The sequence below is a fragment of the Telopea speciosissima genome, chromosome 11 (assembly GCF_018873765.1).
Source record: "Telopea speciosissima isolate NSW1024214 ecotype Mountain lineage chromosome 11, Tspe_v1, whole genome shotgun sequence".
In the NCBI taxonomy this organism is placed as follows: domain Eukaryota; kingdom Viridiplantae; phylum Streptophyta; class Magnoliopsida; order Proteales; family Proteaceae; genus Telopea; species Telopea speciosissima.
The window spans coordinates 44,466,297-44,485,412 of NC_057926.1; the positions used below are offsets into that span (position 1 = coordinate 44,466,297).

At 40.4% G+C, this 19,116-nt stretch overlaps 2 protein-coding genes across 2 annotated transcripts; one reads left to right on the forward strand and one right to left on the reverse strand.

The window, feature by feature from the left end:
- Positions 1-3,839: 3,839 nt before the first annotated feature.
- On the reverse strand, positions 3,840-4,859 carry LOC122646324. Its single transcript, XM_043839860.1, has 2 exons — positions 4,852-4,859; positions 3,840-4,519 (listed from the first exon to the last, which is right to left on the reverse strand). The coding sequence occupies exon 2, from the start codon at positions 4,498-4,500 to the stop codon at positions 3,856-3,858; it is 645 nt and encodes a 214-aa protein (XP_043695795.1). The 5' UTR covers positions 4,501-4,519; positions 4,852-4,859; the 3' UTR covers positions 3,840-3,855.
- Positions 4,860-6,604: 1,745 nt separating this feature from the next.
- LOC122645184 lies at positions 6,605-18,292 on the forward strand. The gene is made up of 5 exons (XM_043838516.1): positions 6,605-6,874; positions 7,052-7,644; positions 7,687-8,275; positions 9,980-10,201; positions 17,349-18,292. The coding sequence occupies exons 1-5, from the start codon at positions 6,605-6,607 to the stop codon at positions 18,234-18,236; spliced, it is 2,562 nt and encodes an 853-aa protein (XP_043694451.1). The 3' UTR covers positions 18,237-18,292.
- The last annotated feature ends 824 nt before the right edge of the window (positions 18,293-19,116 follow it).

Consider the following 19,116-nt stretch of genomic DNA (forward strand, 5'->3'; position numbering starts at 1 on the left):
TAGTGTAGACTACAATTACATTGGTGGTTTATAGACACGTTGCCCGTAATTTATTGAGCCAAGCGATAATTACTACAATTCATACCATTTTCCTTCAACACACTAAACTTGCAGATATTTTATCATTGAAAACGAAATAAGAAAATGAATGATGCTTTCATGATACCTGTGATGAACTGTTGACTGATTATTAGATCCGCAATACAACAACAACAACTACGTAGTCTTATCCCAACTAAATGGGGTCGATTACATGGATTCTTACCTTTCAATCAACTCTATTCGAGATCATATGAACATATGTTTTCATAAAAATTTAAAAAAAAAGATCATATGAACATATGATCATAATTATTATCAATAGCTCTCATGTATGATATTTGCTCTAAAATTATTGTTTCTTCTTTTCACTCCATTTGTTTCCGGGTAAAAACCAAGTAAAAGGGTGATTTTTGTATTTATTATTTTTTTTTTGGTAGAATTTTTGTATTTATTACACTTCATGGAGCCCTTTGGTTAAACTCATTACCTCAGTTAACTTGGGCTGTGTTGATTGTTTACATCTTTTAGATGAAAATTATATATATTTTTACCAATAAACTGAAAGGAAAAAACCAATCAAACAGAAATGGTAATTCTATTCATCGTCCCAATCAAGGTTGCTTTAAATTTTGTTTTTACATGGTTGGCGTAATGTTGGCCTAGTTGGCCATGGGGATTTAAATTCCAGGCCCAACCTTAGCTGAGAATGGACTGAAAATTTGGGCCTAAAAGAATTGAAAACAATCCAATTGCCTGTTATACTTAAACTGGTCGGTCCAAATTTCTTGAACACATTTTTTTTTTAACTCGAATATTCTCTGAGATCCGGGTTGGCTCTTAAGCTTTTATTAATACTCCAAAAAATAATAGTGAATACAAGGGGGGACATACCCCCCTTACCCCAACCCAGCACAAATAGAAAGCTCTCACTCTCATGAGACAAACTCACTCCCTTACAATTCCCCCTAGATTCACCGCCTAATAGTTGGGATTCCCAGGGAATCTTCCCAAATGATGCGATTGAGGCCCTCAGGGAGGGCTAAGTCCGGTCCGATCCTGATGTTGGTGTCTAAAGTGCACGCATAGTTAGCAAGCCAATCTGCCGCTCTATTCCCTTCTTGGTACATGAAAGCAATCTCTGTCTGCAAATCATCCATTAGCCTTTCTATCTCATTGTACCAATACCAAAGCTTCCACACATTACATTTTTTCATGAGTAAACATTGCACTATAAAGGCCGAGTCCGAATTTACAGCAATTCCTCTGAGACCCATCTCCTCACAGAGCTTGAGCCCATCCCTCAATTATATTTTGCAATGGAGTTTGTACAATCTCCATAGGAGTTGGCGAATGCTGCAAGGACCTTTCCTTCACTATCCCTTATGACTCCCCCTCCTCTCCCTAACCAGGATTCCCCTTACACGTCCCATCAATATTGAGCTTGAAACCATTCGAATTTGGGCGCCAAACCACCGCCCTAGGGGGTTTCACCTTGAACAGTTGTTGAATCTTAAAGATTTGGAGGAGCAGTTGTTCACTCATTGAGGGCTGTTTAGGGAATGACCCATAGATGGGAATCTCACTCACCCAATTTTTGACCGTCTCAACAATCACCGAGGCAGGCCGACGTTTCTCGTTGTGTCTTCTCCAGTTCCTCTCCTTCCATAATTCCCAGATGATGAAAGAGGGAATTATGCCTAAAATTACCCCGCTTAAATTTCTCCTCCCCCCCCCACCTGCTCATGCCAAAAGAGAATCTTGCTGCGAACAATTTGAAAGTGAATAACAGGGAAATCAAAAATTCTTTCAAAAGCTCTCCATACCTTAGAAGCCGTTCTCCCTTCCACCAAACAGTGTGAGGCAGATTCCGTGTTAGGCTCACCACAGCATTGACGTTTAGACACCAACGGAATCCCCAACGTTTGCAAGGCATCATCAGTGGGAATACCTCCTGTAAGGATTTGCCAGGAAAATAAACCAATTTTGGTAGGTAGAGATCGATTCCGACACCATTTTTGCGAATGGTTTTAAAGTGGTTCTCTCCCTAATCACATCCCAAACAACTTTTGTAGAGAAATTACCATCGCTTGCAGACGCCCAAACCAGCTTGTCCTCCTTGTGCGAGAGGTTAAGCTTGCATGAAAGAATGTCATCCAACACCACACTAGAGTCAATCCATATGGCAATGTTGTGCTTCCAGGACCCCTCAGTATCAATAAAATCTTTTACATGAGCCTCTAAATTCATATTGATGCCCCCACCATCCACATAGTCAATTAGAGGCCCCCAGCCCAACCAATTATCCAACCAGAAAAGCGGCTCCCCCTTCCCAATCAGCCATCGAGAATTAGAGATCAAAAGTTCCTTGTCAAGCAGCGCTCTCCTCCAAGAAATTGAATCTGTATTTCTGGGTGTGGCCAAAGAGAGGTGCATATGTTTTAGAAATTTGGCATTGAAAAAGTCTCTCCACAGAGACCATCCCTCCATAGTTCTCCATACCGCCTTCAATCTCAATGCTCTGCCAATGTCCTCAATGCGTCGAATCCCTAGGCCCCCCTCTGCTTTAGGTCTTGTACGTGACATTCTTCCAGCTCACCCAATGGTGCCGTCTTCCCCATTCAGATTGTCCCCATAAAAAATTAGCACATATTGTATTAATTTCCGGACCACCACTTTGGGGGGATCCAGGGTGGAAATAATATGAATCGGCATAAAAGATAGGACATGCTTCAATAAAATTACCCTACCTCTTGCAGAGAGAACCTTGCTCTTCCAACCTACAATTTTAAGGCGTACGTTAGCCAAAAAGTCATCGAAGAAGAAAATGCGGAGCCTCCCAAAGTAAAGCGGTGTGCCCAGTGGAAGCCCTTTCTTATTGAAGCCTGTGATCCTTTCCACCATACGACAAGTCACATCAGTGGTCTTGTTGCCGGTCACAAAGCAGCTTTTGTGTTTTATTTTTATTTTTATATAATATTACTAGATGAAAGTAACAAGGAAAGTATGCAAAGATGTTACCAAATATCTAAGTGATTAAGGGCTTTATAGTTTGTGTTTTGAATGCATTCTTGGCCAATTTCGTATTCTTGAGTGATAAAAATAACTATTTTTTGTTATCCAACAATGCAAAATCGATTTAGAATGCATTCCAAGAATACCTACCAAACGCAGTCTTAATTTTAAAGAAAAACCGCCTGAAGTCTTGCTTCTGGACTGTAATTTGTTTAGCCCACTTTTAGATATTTGTTTGATTGTATCGGGTTGGGCCTGACTAGCCGATGGTATACATAGATACCCAAGATGGAATGGGTCAGGACTCAGGACATCCACTCTTGACTCTTGAGTACTTATAAACTCTATTTTGCTAATTGGGAAACTCTATTTGAATCGAATATTAAGTTGTGGGTACCATTGGTCCACCAAATTTAGGCTATAGCCTAATTGCCACGAGACACATATTTAGACCGCGTAAGAGGGGCACACAGATGGAATCCACTCACTCTCTTTGATTCTATATGCTTATCCAAAAGGTACGAAAATAGTTCTTGTATAAGAACCTGATCTGCCTTCTTATCTAGTGAGATTCAGTGTAAACAGATGCTACATGTTAACTAAACTTAGCAAATTCAACCAAAAAATATATATATATACAACTATACTTGGCAATATTTAAATAAATAAAAATAAACAAAATTTACTTCGTCACAATAAAAGAGAAAATATCTTGAGATATGATCAAAAGCTACTTTAACAACTGTATAAGATGATATCAAGACAGAGAGACAGAGATTGATTTTGAATCTGATTCTGATTCTAATATTTGATTCCGTAATTGCACTCTTGTCGCCGGATCTTGAGATCGGAAATACCAATCACAATCCGGCAATTCGAAACACTAACGACGTGTTTGTGAAAAATTCCTAAGAACTTCACTCGTCCGGGGACAGTAGCTTTTGTCTCAACCTCAATTTCTCCTGCCATCACATCCTTAATAAGTTCACTAATCTGAGACATGAATTGGTCAGCTTCAAGGGTTAGCCTGGAAGCAATAGTTTCATATCCATTAGCAGGGATGGTGCCTGGAAGGATCTCAGCCACCGCAACCTGAGTGCCGTGGTAGTAGACGAGAGCGGTGGCGTCCGTGCCGTGCTTGAAGCTGGCTTGATTGGTGTTGTGGACGAGGATTTGGAGGTTTAAAGTGATGTTGAGTTCGACTTTGAATTGGGGAAATTGGACTTGTGGTAAGATGCCGTCGACGGTGGTGGAGAGGATTTCAGTTGTTGGGTCTTTGGGCTTGAAGACGGTGAATGCAAGGATGAGGATGGTGATGAAGAGGATGATGAGTATGAGGAGGCAGATTAGCGCCGACCTCGCAGCGCAACTGCGGTTTCGTTTTCGAGGGTCTGGTGGCAGTTGTTGCTCCGTGTCGGCGACATGGAAGGATTCCGTCGTCTTCATCTTTGGTGGTCTTTTAACGCTTACAACGTTGTGAAAAAAGAGAGAAGTGGGAAGTGTAAAATAGGGACAGGGTCACGGAGAAGATATTTCTCTCTTTGGCGGTGGGGCCTTAGACGTTAATAGGATTCTAGACTAAACACTAGTGGAGACATATATAGTGGTAAGGGCAGGGGTTTAAAACCGGTCCTTACAGACTTCGATTCAGATGGGATTAGAATTGGAATCAGTCGGAAGAATCTTAAAATCGGTTCGAAACGGTAGAAATCGGGGAAATCCTGACTTGAGTATTCAGATTTGAAACGGTACAAATTGGGAACGATCCCCGCTGATTTCATCAATTTATAGTCCAACTGTAAAGAGAGAGGAAGACTGTGACGTAGACTTCGGTGTATGTGGAAAGGCGAGTGAAAGGCGAGTGAGTGATGTGGTCGTGCAGAGCGTGGCGTGGAATCGTGGACGGTGGGAGTCAAAACACTCTAGGATACATTTTGTATAGTTTTAGCCATAACAATCTAAGAACACTGTATAATTATCTAATTTTTAGTAATATAATATGTCTTTTATCATAAAAAAAACCCCATAGGATAATAATTCCATGAGGCATTTTAGTAAAAGATATCAATTAACGATGTCAACGGATATTCAAAAATAATTAACGATGTCAACGGGGAAAATCTATATTGGATCCACTTTTATATCCATTCAAAATAATCAAATCTATCCTAAAACTAATCACATAGGAATATGATAATCCTTCTACTTAAGGCCAAGTGTGATTTGAGAGCCTCTTGGAGTGCCAGTGTTTTTTCTCTGATTTGGGTTTACTTACAAGCTTTCCAATGAGAATTGAGTTCTTCTCTAGGGAGCCCAACACGCCCAAGGAGCATCTAACCGTTGAGCTACATCGTAAATCCCTAGGCATGCACAGAGATATGTGCAGCACAGTCCAATCCTTTGATGCCCCCTAGGCACTCCTTGGAGAAGAGCTGAATCCCTCCAATGGTGGGAAGGAGGGTAGGAGATGAAGAGAGAGAGAGAGAGAGAGGGGGGAGGAAGTCGCGCTTTGAAAGCATTCTGTTTTTTATTTTATTTTTTTCAATTTTGAGTTTATATTCTACTTGGGTTGAGATGATCCAGCTGCCAAAACCGTTTGGGCTTCATGAAAGGGTGCAAAAGCAATATCCACCACACGATTAATTTGTGCCACGTGTCACACAGTGATGGTAGTACTGTTAGATATTACCCGATTAAAGAATTGGAGACGAATTTTAATCTGTTATCACTCATATTTTTATTTGCTCCAGTTCTTACCCGCTTCATTTTCTCAAGTTACTCTAATAGAGGGGGTTGGAGTCCACTCAAGTAGAGGTAGGATAATCATTTTTGCCCCCTCCTTGACCGATGCGATTCCTAACTACGAGCCTCTCACAAGAGGGGGGTGGGACCCACCCAAGGCTGCCCGAATGGAATCCACCCTCCTCTTGTGAGAGGCATCAGGGAACCGTACCGATCATGGAATCGCATGGTTCGAACCACCCACCCATTTGTTTATCTTTCTTCCGAAAGAGAAATAAAAAAAACCTACGTAGACAGAAGAGTAACGACAAAAACAGTACTGGTTCAGTGGTTGTGTGTTGCGTCCTCTCTTACGTCCCTTCGCTCGTTAGTTCTATCCCAAAGCAACTGCCTGCCTAACGCCACGTTGAACCCCACTATGGACTGTGGAGTCATAATTAAAGTCTTCATCGAGAACACTAGTGATCGTAAAACCAGAAGAAGGTCTCTCATGTTGAAATGCCGGAGATTCGATTTCCTGTTTGATTCTCCCTTCATTGCCTTCTGAAAATGATTCGTTTCATGATCGAATCCCTAAACTATGAGAACCTTTCTACAACTCGATCTTTCAAGGTTTGATTTTTCGTCTCTTACGTTTCCCAGCTTTCAAGAATATGTTATTTTCCTAAACTACGGCTTTTCGATACGATTTCATCCCTTACTCTGCTTCTGAACATTTAAAATTGTGATTTCTCATACACTGTTCATCTCTCTCTAGTGGATAATACTTTGGATATGATCAACATTGTTGAGTTGGGAAGAAAGGTAAATGTCGTGTTTACTTGAGATATTGCGCTGCATCTTTTGCTGCGAAGATGACGATGGTGATAGACGTTATTATCGCTCATCGGATATTATAAGGGAGTATAGTTACCATGAAACTCCAATTAAGCGCTCTTCTTCTTCTTCTCTGGCGGCTTCGTACAATACTGATGGATTGTACAATTCTCGGCAAGTTACAGGAAGAACAAACCGAGATTATTCTAATTCGGGTTCAGTTAACTCAATTTCTTATGGATCAGTGAATAAGTTGCCAGTGAACCTACCCTCAGTTAGTCAGACTCCATTACGCCTTCCTCCCAACTCAATTTCTTATGGATCTGTGAATAAGTCACCAGTGAATCCACCCTCGGTTAGTCAGACTCCATTACGCCTTCCTCCCAACTCAATTTCTTATGGATCTGTGAATAAGTCACCAATCAACCCACCTTCGGTTAGTCAGGCTCCATTACGCCTTCCTGCTACTCCTTCTCCTTCCAAAGTTACTCAGAAACCGATATGTGGCATATGTCTGCCACCACAGCCTTCTCCTCCCTTTGTTCATCGGAAAAACTCAGTTGATTCATCAGTTAATGAAACAATCAAAAGCTCACCGGCAAAGAGTAACGAAGGTACTCAGACACGGAGCAACTTGGCTCCAACACCTCCTGCAGCTTTCTCTAAGCATTCGTCCGAGGCATTTCTGTCTTCCAATAAGCCGGGTATCTGTTCTTCTGGGCCTCCTCAATCTGCCTGTAAGCTACTTCTATCTTCCTGCGGACCTCTTTCATCTACCGCTAAGACAACTCCAGCTTGCTTGAAGGCACCACCATCTTCCCGAGGGCCTCACCCATTTACTTCTGAACCAACTCTATCTCTATCCCCCTCTCCGGTTCAGAATGGTCCTATTTCAGTGGTTGTTAAGGATGTTAAATATTTGATCTCCACTCGGTCTCGTTCATCGTCCTCTGAGCTGGGTCCGTCTCCATCTGCAACTAACTCAAATTCATTGAATCTACCAAGGGAAAAGAAGTGCGTTCAGGTTCAGAGACCTTCCTTTACTATACTTGGTGACAGCAAAAAAGGGGTTCAGGTTCAGAGACCTACCATTACTATACTTGGTGACACCAAAAACTGGGTTCGTCAACCTTCTTTCCCTCAATCTCTTCCCCCTGCCACTAAAACTCCCCAGTCTTCCTCTAAGCTGCCACCATTTCCCTCTGAGCTTTGTCCATCTTCATATAAGGGGACTCCATCTCCAACACCTTGTACCTCTGATAAAACAAATCCTGCTAAGAAAACTAAATTGGTTTGGGTTCGAGAGGGTACAACTCCAATTTCTTCAACTACTAAAGCTATCAAAAATTTGATTACGGCCATCCCTCGGCCTCTTTCTTCTGATTCTGATTCTCCTTCATCCTCCTCTAACGTATCACCATCTTTAAATGGAACTTCTTCATTTTCCTCTATGCCAAGTCTCTCTCCTTTTGGTCCACCTGATCCATTTGAAAAAAACACATACTTCCACGAAGATGCAACTCTTATATATGAGATCCCTGAAGATATAAAAAATTTGATCAAGAGGGACATTGTACCTGATGTTCTGAAGAAACCATTATCACCATGGACCTACAAAGACTACTTTGCCACACTACTTTATGCTGAGGACTTCTACTATGAGGTACAGAGGAAAAAATTACTGCAGGATTCTCATTTTGGCATTATAATTTAAATTCTGTTCCCATGAAATGTGCCAGCTATATATTGTTTTATAGATCATTATTTGATACCTCAGGTTATATTTCAATGAGCTTAAAAAAATAAAATTTATGTATGAATAATATTGATGAGGAACTTCAAGTGATTCTGATCAATATAGTTTTCTACTTTCTTTTATCCGATGGTAGGATTAAGTTAAAAGGGGTAACTTTTGATACTTTATTCCAGTGATCATAACTTCTGATTTTTCATATTGTAAATTTACTCTATTAGATAAACTTTGGAAAAACACTGAGGCCTTTGCATTCTTGGTACCCAACATCTATTCTTGCACAAAAAAAAAAGGCAGCTGTTGAAACTTAGGATTATCCGGGAGCAGGATTGCATCATATGCAAATCAAGTGGTCCAAATTATCAGGCATGTGCAATATATGTATATGACATTATTATGGCCTTCATACTTTAACCAAATAATTATTCTAGTTTTATTCTTACAACTGACTCTGAATTCCAGTGTTTATAATCTATTGGTTGGGCTACTATTTGAAGAAAAACCAGTCCTTTTTGGTTATTGATTCTGTGCATTATTGGTGAACTCTTTCAGAATCTGAGGGGGGACTTGTAACATGGAAGAAGGCTAATGAAGGGCCCTGTAGTTTAGTGCCAAATTTTATGTTTAGGCTATGTTTGGATGCCAAGAAAAGAAAAGGAAACACACAATGAGAAAAAAATCATGATGATGCAATGATTGATTTAAGTGTCTATCTCTCTCCTAAAATTCAATTGTTTTTTGAATTTTTTCTTTTCTTTTCTTTTAGTGATTCAGCCTGCTCTACATTCCTGCTATTTCTTGTTCTCTTACCTATGTTCCAAATTTGATTTTTATTGGTTAGACTTTTGTTGTTTTGTCTTGTTTGCATCTTGACTTGGAATCTGGTTTTTAGGCTCTTGCTTTGAACTTCCACTTTCTTTTTAATAAATACTTTTTCTTTAAAAAAGAAAAGGTCAGAGGGTGATTGGAATTTTGAATCCTGCTGCAGGGCTATTCATACAATGATACATTGATTTTAGGAGAAAGTTTTCCTTCACTGCATGGGAAGGATTCCACCACCATCCTAGGGTCCTAAAACACCCCCTATTTACAAATGGTTGAACATGCCCCCCTCCCCACTATTACGTGATACCCACTCCCATCCATTCGAAAGCCACTGTTAAGGGATTCCCCTTCACCATGGCTTAAGGAAAGCTCGGTCCTTGATTTTATCTGTTCTTTTAACTCTTCTTAATTTTGGGTGCTTTACTTCACCACATGTCATGTGGTGGTACATGCTAGATCCATGTGATGGAGGATCCTGCACCCACCTTGCTAGTAAATTTGAGTCCAAAATAAGTAAGGAAATAGGCAAAGAAATTGTGTGCCACAAGATGGAAAACATTCTACAAAATTAAAAAATGGCTCTTTGTGATTTTGAGCCACGTCCTCTGCTCATTTTGGGCTGAAGTTGGGCATCTATCATGCAGGCTCACCTTTAAACCAATATGTGTTAGGCACATGAAGCATTAAGTTCATCACCAGGATGTTGAAATGTGAATCTACTTATTTAATTTTAAATTTGGTTTTGCTTTATCATTTTCTATGGCTAATATATGTTTTTCTTTGGTTTAGAAATGGAGCAAATTCTGTTTAAAGAATGTAACTCTAAAGTTGGAGAAAGCCTCAATTTACAAAAAATCAAGCAACAAGAAGTCTTTGAACGACAGTGATGAATATGATGAGAAACTTTTTGTAGTTTTTGAGATCGATTTGATTCCTGAGCGGCGACCGTTTCTTCTGTCAAGGGACTTTGTCTTTCTAAAGCCTGCTGGCAAGGAAGTGGAACCCTTTAAGGTTGGTTTCCTGAACTTGCCTTATCATATATCAGAACAACTAGGAGAAGTTAGTCTAAATATAAAAAAAATTATGCATGTCTGGAACTGGTAAGAAATGTGAATTTCTGTCATACTCTTGTGATCAGCGTAATAATGCATTCAAATGACAATTGCTGGCCATTCTCCCATAGAAAGCAGGGTATTTTATCCTGTAATATCAACTATCTGGTCGTTTTTGCACTTATGGATTGAACCCTCTACTTTCAAGTTTTCAATTGAAAAAAAAAAAAAGGAAGAAGAGAGAAACCTTTTCTAATTAATAATTTTCTGAAAATGACATGATTGGTGTTATGTCAGCTAGCTTTGTAAGCAGGAAGTAGTTCAACCAAAAAAAAAAAAAAAAAGTAAGCAGGAAGTAGTAGTGCTGCTAATCGTAGTATTATCTGACGTATGCAAAAGAAATCTAAGTATTGGTAGAAGAGAAGTTCTTGAGATAGCAGATATTAGTTGGTCTCTTCCCCCCCCCAAGAAAAAAAAGGCAGAACTCTGGTATTTGGGATTGCTATATCCAAGATTTTTCATTGTAAGCTTGAGCTGGGCCATGTCTAGCACAGCCTAGATTGCAGCAGCTGTGATATGCTGGCTTTGGCCCAGCCCGATGGAAGATAATTGGTCCTAGAACCGTTAGAATGGAACTTTTTATATTCTAACAAATTTGCTGACAAAAAATTTCACTTCATTTGATTATACTGTTCTGTAACTGTGATATATTATACTTTTATATATAACTACAACCACAATAGGCTTATTAGACTGCCAGTTAAGGGAGTCTTCATTGAACTGTTGGCTCTTTCTCCCGTCTAGAGGGCTGAAGTTGCCATTCTGTTTGTTTTATAGATAGGGTACCCTTCAAATTTGTCACCTATGAAATTTCGTGGCTGTCCTCAGCCAGATTCCCACCATGTCCTTGACTTCTTCTATTGCAGTTTCAACGATCTAAACAGTTTTCAAAAGTATCGACTTTTAACCATTTTTCAGGACTTTATTCCATCTTGTGGCAAGATATTCTTGGGGTTCATTCTTACTGTTGAAATAGGCTGCTTACCCGATTGGGGTAAGCAGTCCTAGTTTGATTGGGATTAGTCCTACTAGTCCTAGCTGATTAGGATTAGTCCTAGTCATGTTAGGAGTAGTACTAGTCAGATTGGATTCTTTTCTTTTCTTTTATTTTTAGTGTTTTATCCTCAGCTGAGTCCTATTCTGGCATTCCTAGTTGTATTAGGAATTCCTAGTAGGACTAGGACTGAGGTGTTATTATTCCTATTTGTACTTTGATCAGTTTACTTCAAGTTACTATAAATAAAGGGGCTTGGGTGATCGATTTATATCACTCAAGCATTCATTCCAATGCTGTTTACATGGTATCAGAGCCTAATCTGATCTAGGAAACAGCTTCTCTCGATTTCAGGTTCTCTCCTCTCTTTTCTTTCTCTTTTTTTTCTCCTTTTTTTTCTTCTCTCCACCACTCTCGGCCTCCTTCTCCACATCAGGGCAGCAACTGTGAGGTGATCTAATGCAATTTTAGTTGCTGCCATCAATGTCATCTCATTAAAGATCGAAGAACAGCTGGTGTGACCTAAATCTGCTGGCAGGATTATTCCATCCTTGGAGATCGAGCTCTTCTTACACCTGAAGTTTGATTTCTTTTTTTATGGAGATTGTTCCCTGCTTCTATTGGTCTACACCAGCCCTTAGTTGAAGACTGCAGAAGTGTTTGAGATACAGTGCTGCACTTTTCTGCAATTTCCTGCAATCAGTTTTTCTGCAATCAAGCTTCTTCCTAAATTTGTCAAAATTTAGGGTTTTTTATTGGCTCATCAGAAAGAGCTAATTTTTGGAGGTTATCTTCCCTGGTATTAGTAGGGAACTCGACCAAGGTTTCAGCCCATTCTGACGGCTGAAAACTCTGCAAATTAAAAAACCCATTCGAATCAGGTTTTTTACAGATCTGATTTTTCTGTCTGGCTGAATCATGGGTGACTCAGAGATGACTACTGCTACTTCTGGAGGAGATCAAAATAGGTCTGATTTTCTTCCCTATGCTGTTGCCATTAAGCTTGATGGTACAAACTACTTGATTTGGGCCAGATCATTATCCCTAACAGTGGCTGGTAGGGGACTCACTGGCGACCTCACTGACACCACCAAACAACCTACTGAAGAAGGTGCTGCTCATACTAAATGGGCTGCCAATGATGCAATGGTAATGTCCTTTGTTCTGAACTCTATGACCACCGACCTCTCTAGTCGATATCTTCTCTCCTTGACACTGCTACAGATATGGACAGTTGTCAAGGGCACTTATGGTCGTTCAGGAAGTGGTGCTCAGGTTTATGAAATCAGGAAGACACTCCAAACCACTACTCAGAAGGAGATGTCTGTCACCAAATACTATGCTGCCCTCAAATGTTTATGGCAACAATTGGATCACTATGCTCGGTTTCAGCCTACTACTACTGCTGATATTACGGCCTACCACACCTATGTAGACCAATTCCGTGGCTATGATTTCCTGGCTGGCCTCAATGATGACTATGACCCTATTAGGGTGCAAGTCCTTGGACGGGTTCCTTTCCCCACTTTTAGAGGAGACCTTTTCTTATGTTCACAGTGAAGAGACACGACGGACTGCCATGATGATTACTCCCAAAGTTGAGAGATCAGCCTTACTGACTGCTGGCCCCACTCCTGTTGCTTCTTCTGACAGTATTGCTGCTTCTACTACCAAAGAGCCTGTTAAGTGTGAGCATTGTCACAAACCATATCACACTAAGGCTCAGTGTTGGAAATTATATGGAAAGCCAGCTGATTTTGAGGCCAAACGTGGTCGTGCTAAGTCTAAAAACAAAGCCAATCATATTGAAAGTGTAGCTCCAACTCCCACTGCTGACATTGGTTTCTCCCAGGAAGAACTCCAGGCTTTGCGTTGTATGTTGAACACATCAACTACCTCTACTACGTCTGCTGCCAATTCAGGTTCCTTCTTTGCCCGTACAGGTATTTCTTTTGCTGGTCATTGTGCATCAGTAGTATCCACTCCATGGATCATTGACTCCGGTGCTACTGATCACATGACAGGTTCTTCTAGCCTTTTTAATACATATTCTCCTTCCTCTGGTAAGGATAAAGTCAAAATTGCTGATGGGTCCCTCTCCTCCATCTCAGGGAAAGGATCCATTGGTTGTTCTCCTTCCCTTACACTGTCATCTGTGTTGCATATTCCCAAATTTACAACTAACCTTCTTTCCATTAGCAGTATCATTAAATCCCTGAATTGTAAAGTGACCTTTTTTCCCACTCACTGTGTTTTTCAGGAACTGGACTCGGGGAAGATGATTGGATCGAGTAAAGTGCATGGCGGATTGTACCTGCTTGATGGCGATCCTACTCCGGCTTTGCCTTCGGCATCTTTCTCTTCTGATTTACATAAATGGCACTCTAGACTAGGCCATCACCCCTTAGGTACTTTATCAAATTTATTTCCAACATTAGTTAAAGACTATAATAAGGAAGATTTTTTTTGTGAGCCTTGTGTCTTGGCTAAACAGACGCGTTCAACTTATCCTATTTCTAATAAACGATCCTCTTCCTTATTTCATATTGTTCATACTGATGTGTAGGGGCCTAGTAGGAAAGCTTCCCTGACTAGCCATCGGTGGTATGTCACTTTCATTGACCGCTATTCTAGGTTCACTTGGGTTTACCTTATGCACACAAAGAGTGAAGTTTTTTTATGTTTTCAACACTTTCATCAAATGATTAAGACCCAGTTTAATGCCACTCTTCAAATTTTGAGGAGTGACAATGGGAAAGAGTATATGGAAGGTCGCCCAAAAATACCTTCTTGCACATGGAATCCTCCATCAAACCAGTCGTGTCAACACTCCACCCAAAATGGTGTGGTGAGAGAAAAAACCGCCACCTCCCGGAGGTGGCTAGGGCCCTTATGTTTGCTCGTCTTGTCCCTTCCCTTTATTGGGGGGATGCTTGTCCTTATCGCAGCCTATTTAATTAATAGGCTACCCAGTCAGGTTCTTCTTTCAAAAGCCCCTATTGAGCTATTACTTGGCTCTTTTTCCTTGATAGTCCCACCTAAGGTGTTTGGATGCGTTTGTTATGCTAGGGATACAAGGTCCCCTGGTAAACTTGACCCACGTAGCCTCCATTGCATTTTCTTGGGTTACTCGCTACCCAAAAGGGGTACAAATGTTACTACCCTCCATCCCACAGGACTTTTGTTAGCATGGATGTTGTCTTTCATGAACATGTTCCATATTATGTGTCCCCACCTCTTCAGGGGGAGAGTGTTAGTGAAGATGTGCTGACTATTGACTCTCCACCTCCACTTGATCTGCATTTACCATGAGTCCGAACCAGTTCGGCCTGCCCCTAGTACTCCCCCGAGGCGGGGAAGAGGTTCCTATACTGGGGAGACCATTTCTATTCGGGGGGAGCAATCTACCCGTTCGACTCCTATCCAGAGGATTATTAGTGAATTTCAGAGGAGGAATGATGCCAGTAATGTGAAGACCTATGCAAGGAAACATAAGCAAGTTCAATCAACTGTTGCTCCAGTACCCATCCAATTGCCGAACTCGGATCCAGAATCTGCCTCTCCACCTGGTAATGATCCTGACTTACCTATTGCTCTTCGCAAAGGTGTCAAAACTTGCACTCAGCATCCCATATCTCATGTTGTTTCTTATGATTCCCTTTCCCCATCCTTTCATGCCTTTGTTTCCTCTCTTTCTTCTGTTCGTATTCCTAACAATTGGCAGGAAGCTTTATCAGATGGAAAGTGGAAGGCAGTTATGATGGAAGAAATGGACGCCTTGAAGAAAAATAACACATGGGAGCTTGTGGTTCTTCCACCTGGGAAGAAAACCGTTGGATGTAAATGGGTGTTTGTGGTGAAACAGAAGGTGGATGGCACTGTGGATAGGTATAAAGCACGACTCGTGGCCAAGGGGTTCACTCAGACATACGACATTGATTACCAGGAATCTTTTGCACCTGTTGCAAAGTTAAATACTGTTCGTGTGTTATTATCTTGTGCAGTCAACCTTGGATGGGATTTGCAGCAGCTAGATGTAAAAAATGTCTTCCTAAATGGAACACTGGATGAGGAGGTGTATATGGACATTCCACCAGGGTTCTCTTGTGACAGAAACCAAGGAAAAGTATGCAGACTGAAGCGCGCACTTTATGGGCTGAAGCAGTCACCTCAAGCATGGTTTGGCCGGTTCCACAAGGCCATGATTTCTGTGGGATATAAGCAGAGTAATGCTGATCACACACTCTTTATAAAGAGGGTTGGTGAAAAACTCACTGTTCTTATAGTCTACGTTGATGATATAGTGGTTACTGGCAATGATGGTGATGAGATCAGACGGTTGAAGACCTTCCTTGGACAAGAATTTGAGATTAAAGATCTAGGAAAACTACGATACTTTCTTGGGATTGAAGTAGCCAAATCTTCTAAAGGCATTTTTCTCTCCCAAAGGAAGTATGTCCTAGACTTATTGGCTGAGACCGGGTTGCTAGGCTGTCATCCTTCAGATACTCCTATGGACCCCACTGTTCGACTCAAGGAGAAAGAGGGTGAGCCTGTTGATAAAGGCCGGTACCAAAGACTTGTAGGGAAGCTGATTTATCTTTCACACACGTGTCCTAACATTACTGTCGCCGTGAGTACTGTGAGCTAGTTTATGCATGATCCCTACTCTTCTCATATGGAGGCTGTTCTTTGTATCTTGCACTATTTGAAGTCAGCTCCTGGAAAAGGAATTCTTTTGTCTACGCATGGTCATCTGCGGATAGAAGCATACACTGATGCTGATTGGGCTAGTTCTACAGATCGGAAGTCTATTTCTGGGTATTGCTCCTTTGTAGGTGGAAATCTTGTCACATGGCGTAGCAAGAAGCAAAATGTGGTTGCTCGTTCTAGTGCCGAAGCTGAGTTTCGAGCTATGGCACAAGGTATTTGTGAGTTGCTATGGCTTAAAGGTTTGCTACAAGATCTTGGTGTTCCTATTTGTCTTCCTATGATGTTGTACTACGACAACAAGGCTGCCATCAGCATAGCACACAACCCAGTACAGCATGATCGTACCAAGCATGTTGAGGTGGATAGGCATTTCATCAAAGAGAAGTTAGAAGCTGGGCTGATTTGTATTCCCTTTGTGACATCTGCGGATCAACTTGCTGATATCTTCACCAAGGGATTGTCTAGAAAATTGTTTCATCCCAATCTAGTCAAGTTGGGCATGATCGACATCTTTGCTCCAACTTGAGGGGGAGTGTTGAAATAGGTTGCTTACCCGATTGGGGTAAGCAGTCCTAGTTTGATTGGGATTAGTCCTACTAGTCCTAGTCATGTTAGGAGTAGTACTAGTCAGATTGGATTCTTTTCTTTTCTTTTATTTTTAGTGTTTTATCCTCAGCTGAGTCCTATTCTGGCATTCCTAGTTGTATTAGGAATTCCTAGTAGGACTAGGACTGAGGTGTTATTATTCCTATTTGTACTTTGATCAATTTACTTCAAGTTACTATAAATAAAGGGGCTTGGGTGATCGATTTATATCACTCAAGCATTCATTCCAATGCTGTTTACACTTACCCTATGAATAAAGCCATTCCTATTATCTCCTTCAACTCAAAAGATTTAATAAATCAAATAATTCAAAATGAATCTTCAAATTAATGAGTTTTGGCATCTTGAACATTCAAATGACTAATTAAAAAAATTCTGGCCTAGGAAGGGCCAAGGCCCAATCTTAGCACAGCCTGCTTAAAACATGTTTGGGAAAACTTGCTTCCCGCAGAGATACTTGTGTGATTGTGTATTTTGGCTAAAAAAATCTATGTTTTAATTTTTAAGTATTATTAATTGTTTGACAACTTATTCTATTTTTCTAAGGGCAGACTATTTTTGAGAGTGCATTTACTATATTCCTGAATTTGAGTCTTTGAAAATTCCTTTAAAGAACATTTGCATATTTGTATGTCTCAATTTCTTTTTTTGGTTTTAGGAATCTGGAAAGAAATCTATGAATTTTATTCTTTTATCTTATCCTTGTCATATATGATCCTAATTTCCAAAGCAGGGGATTCTCCATCGAGTGGTTAGGGGAAATCGGGTTTTAGCTGAATTTGGTGATGATTTTCATCGTCAGCATTCACCATATTTCAAATATGACATCAACTTCTCATTCAACAGAGTCTGTTTAAAGCGGTGTCACCAAGCAATTGCGGCTGCAACCAACCTTTTGTTCCAAAACTCTCTTTTCCCTGATCAAATATCTAGAACCAGCATTTTCACCCCACCTTTCATCCCTTCACATCAAAAGCTTAATTGGGACCAGATCTCTGCAGTACAACAGATATTAAGACTCAGGGGTTCACCACCTTATCTAATTGAATCATCAAGAACTGGATTTGTCATACAGGAAGCTGTTCTACAGATTTACAAAAATTCTTCAGATTGTCGGATCCTTTTAAGTGCACCTACAAATAGAACATGTGATATGCTGGTTGAAAGCCTGAATAATAAGATTCCGGAACTGGATATTTTCAGAGCAAATGCTGCCTTTCGAGAGTATATTGATGTACCTGATGACATCCTTCCTTTATGCAAGTATGCGGGTGAATGCTTTACTTGTCCACCTCTTGAGAAGCTCCAGAATTTTAAGGTCATCTCCTCAACATTTATGAGCAGCTTCCGTCTTCATAATAAAGGCTTACCTGCAGGGCATTTTAGTCACATTTTTCTGGTGGATGCATCTTCAGCTATGGAACCAGAGGCATTGGTGGTTCTTACCAATCTGGTTGATGAGAATACAAATGTTGTGGTCACTGGTACTTTTGGGAACTCACCTCAATGGGTGCGTTCTGAAATTGGTAGATGGAATGGATTAAAGAAATCATATTTTCAGAGACTCCTGGAGAGTGAGCCATACTGTAGTGGAGATTCATTGTATGTTACACATCTTTAGGTACAAGGGTTTAGTAATTTACACGGCATGTGTGAATGTTTCACATTGAACCACACCACCCCTGTAGTTGTTTATATACCTAATGTGCTCAAGGTGTTTCTATCAATTTTCATGATATTTCATCTTCATATTCATACACCCCATGAATCTAGGGATGAACTCAAAAACAGGGTCACTGAACAACATGGCATTTAGGTTTTACACTGATGAGTGAATGTGCAAAATATTAGAGACTAAAACCAGTTGCTAAAACATTTTGGAGATAAAGAGATGATCTGGCAAATAGAGACGACCGGTTTGGCATGACCCACGTGGCTCGTGTCAGTACTTCTTGTACAAGGGCTTGCCTCCATATAATGGTTCGTAATCTCGGATCGGTATCGGTCGAGGTTGATCCCAAGATTAGATTGATACGGCAAGGTTTGGTTGAATGCCGAGCCGAGCCGATCCAACTGAATATTTCTGAATTTTTTCAAAGTTTTTAAGTTTTTTTTTTTTAATCTTTTATATTATCTTTGACCATAGTTAGCAAAAACGAGAACGGAAAAAAAATAGAGTTTTACGATACGGGGTAAAAAATTGCAAATGGACAGTCAAATAAAACAGTCAAAAAAATGGAAAACATATGGTATATGCTTTTATTTTCGTTATCCGTGCATTGACCTTGAGTTAAAGGTGATATCATGATTAATGTAGTCCTTCGAGTCATCTTTTATGTCAGAAAAAGAACCTAGTCCATCAAAGTTCGAGAGAGAGATATGCTCAGTTAAGTCCAAGATTTTAAAAAACGCCAAAAAACAGGAATGTGTCTAAACGCGTTTAAAACAGGAATGTTGCAGTTTGCCATTTTTTAAAGCGGTAAAATATAGGGGCGTGTTAA

Bases quoted from the DNA above. Each gene is read 5' to 3' on its own strand.
- LOC122645184 (XM_043838516.1), top strand. From the start codon at position 6,605: ATGTCGTGTTTACTTGAGATATTGCGCTGCATCTTTTGCTGCGAAGAT. The intron at 6,875-7,051 runs AACCTACCCTCA...CCACCTTCGGTT, and splicing joins CAGTGAATAAGTTGCCAGTG to AGTCAGGCTCCATTACGCCT. The intron at 7,645-7,686 runs ACCTTCCTTTAC...AAAAGGGGTTCA, and splicing joins AAGTGCGTTCAGGTTCAGAG to GGTTCAGAGACCTACCATTA.
- LOC122646324 (XM_043839860.1), bottom strand. From the start codon at position 4,500: ATGAAGACGACGGAATCCTTCCATGTCGCCGACACGGAGCAACAACTG.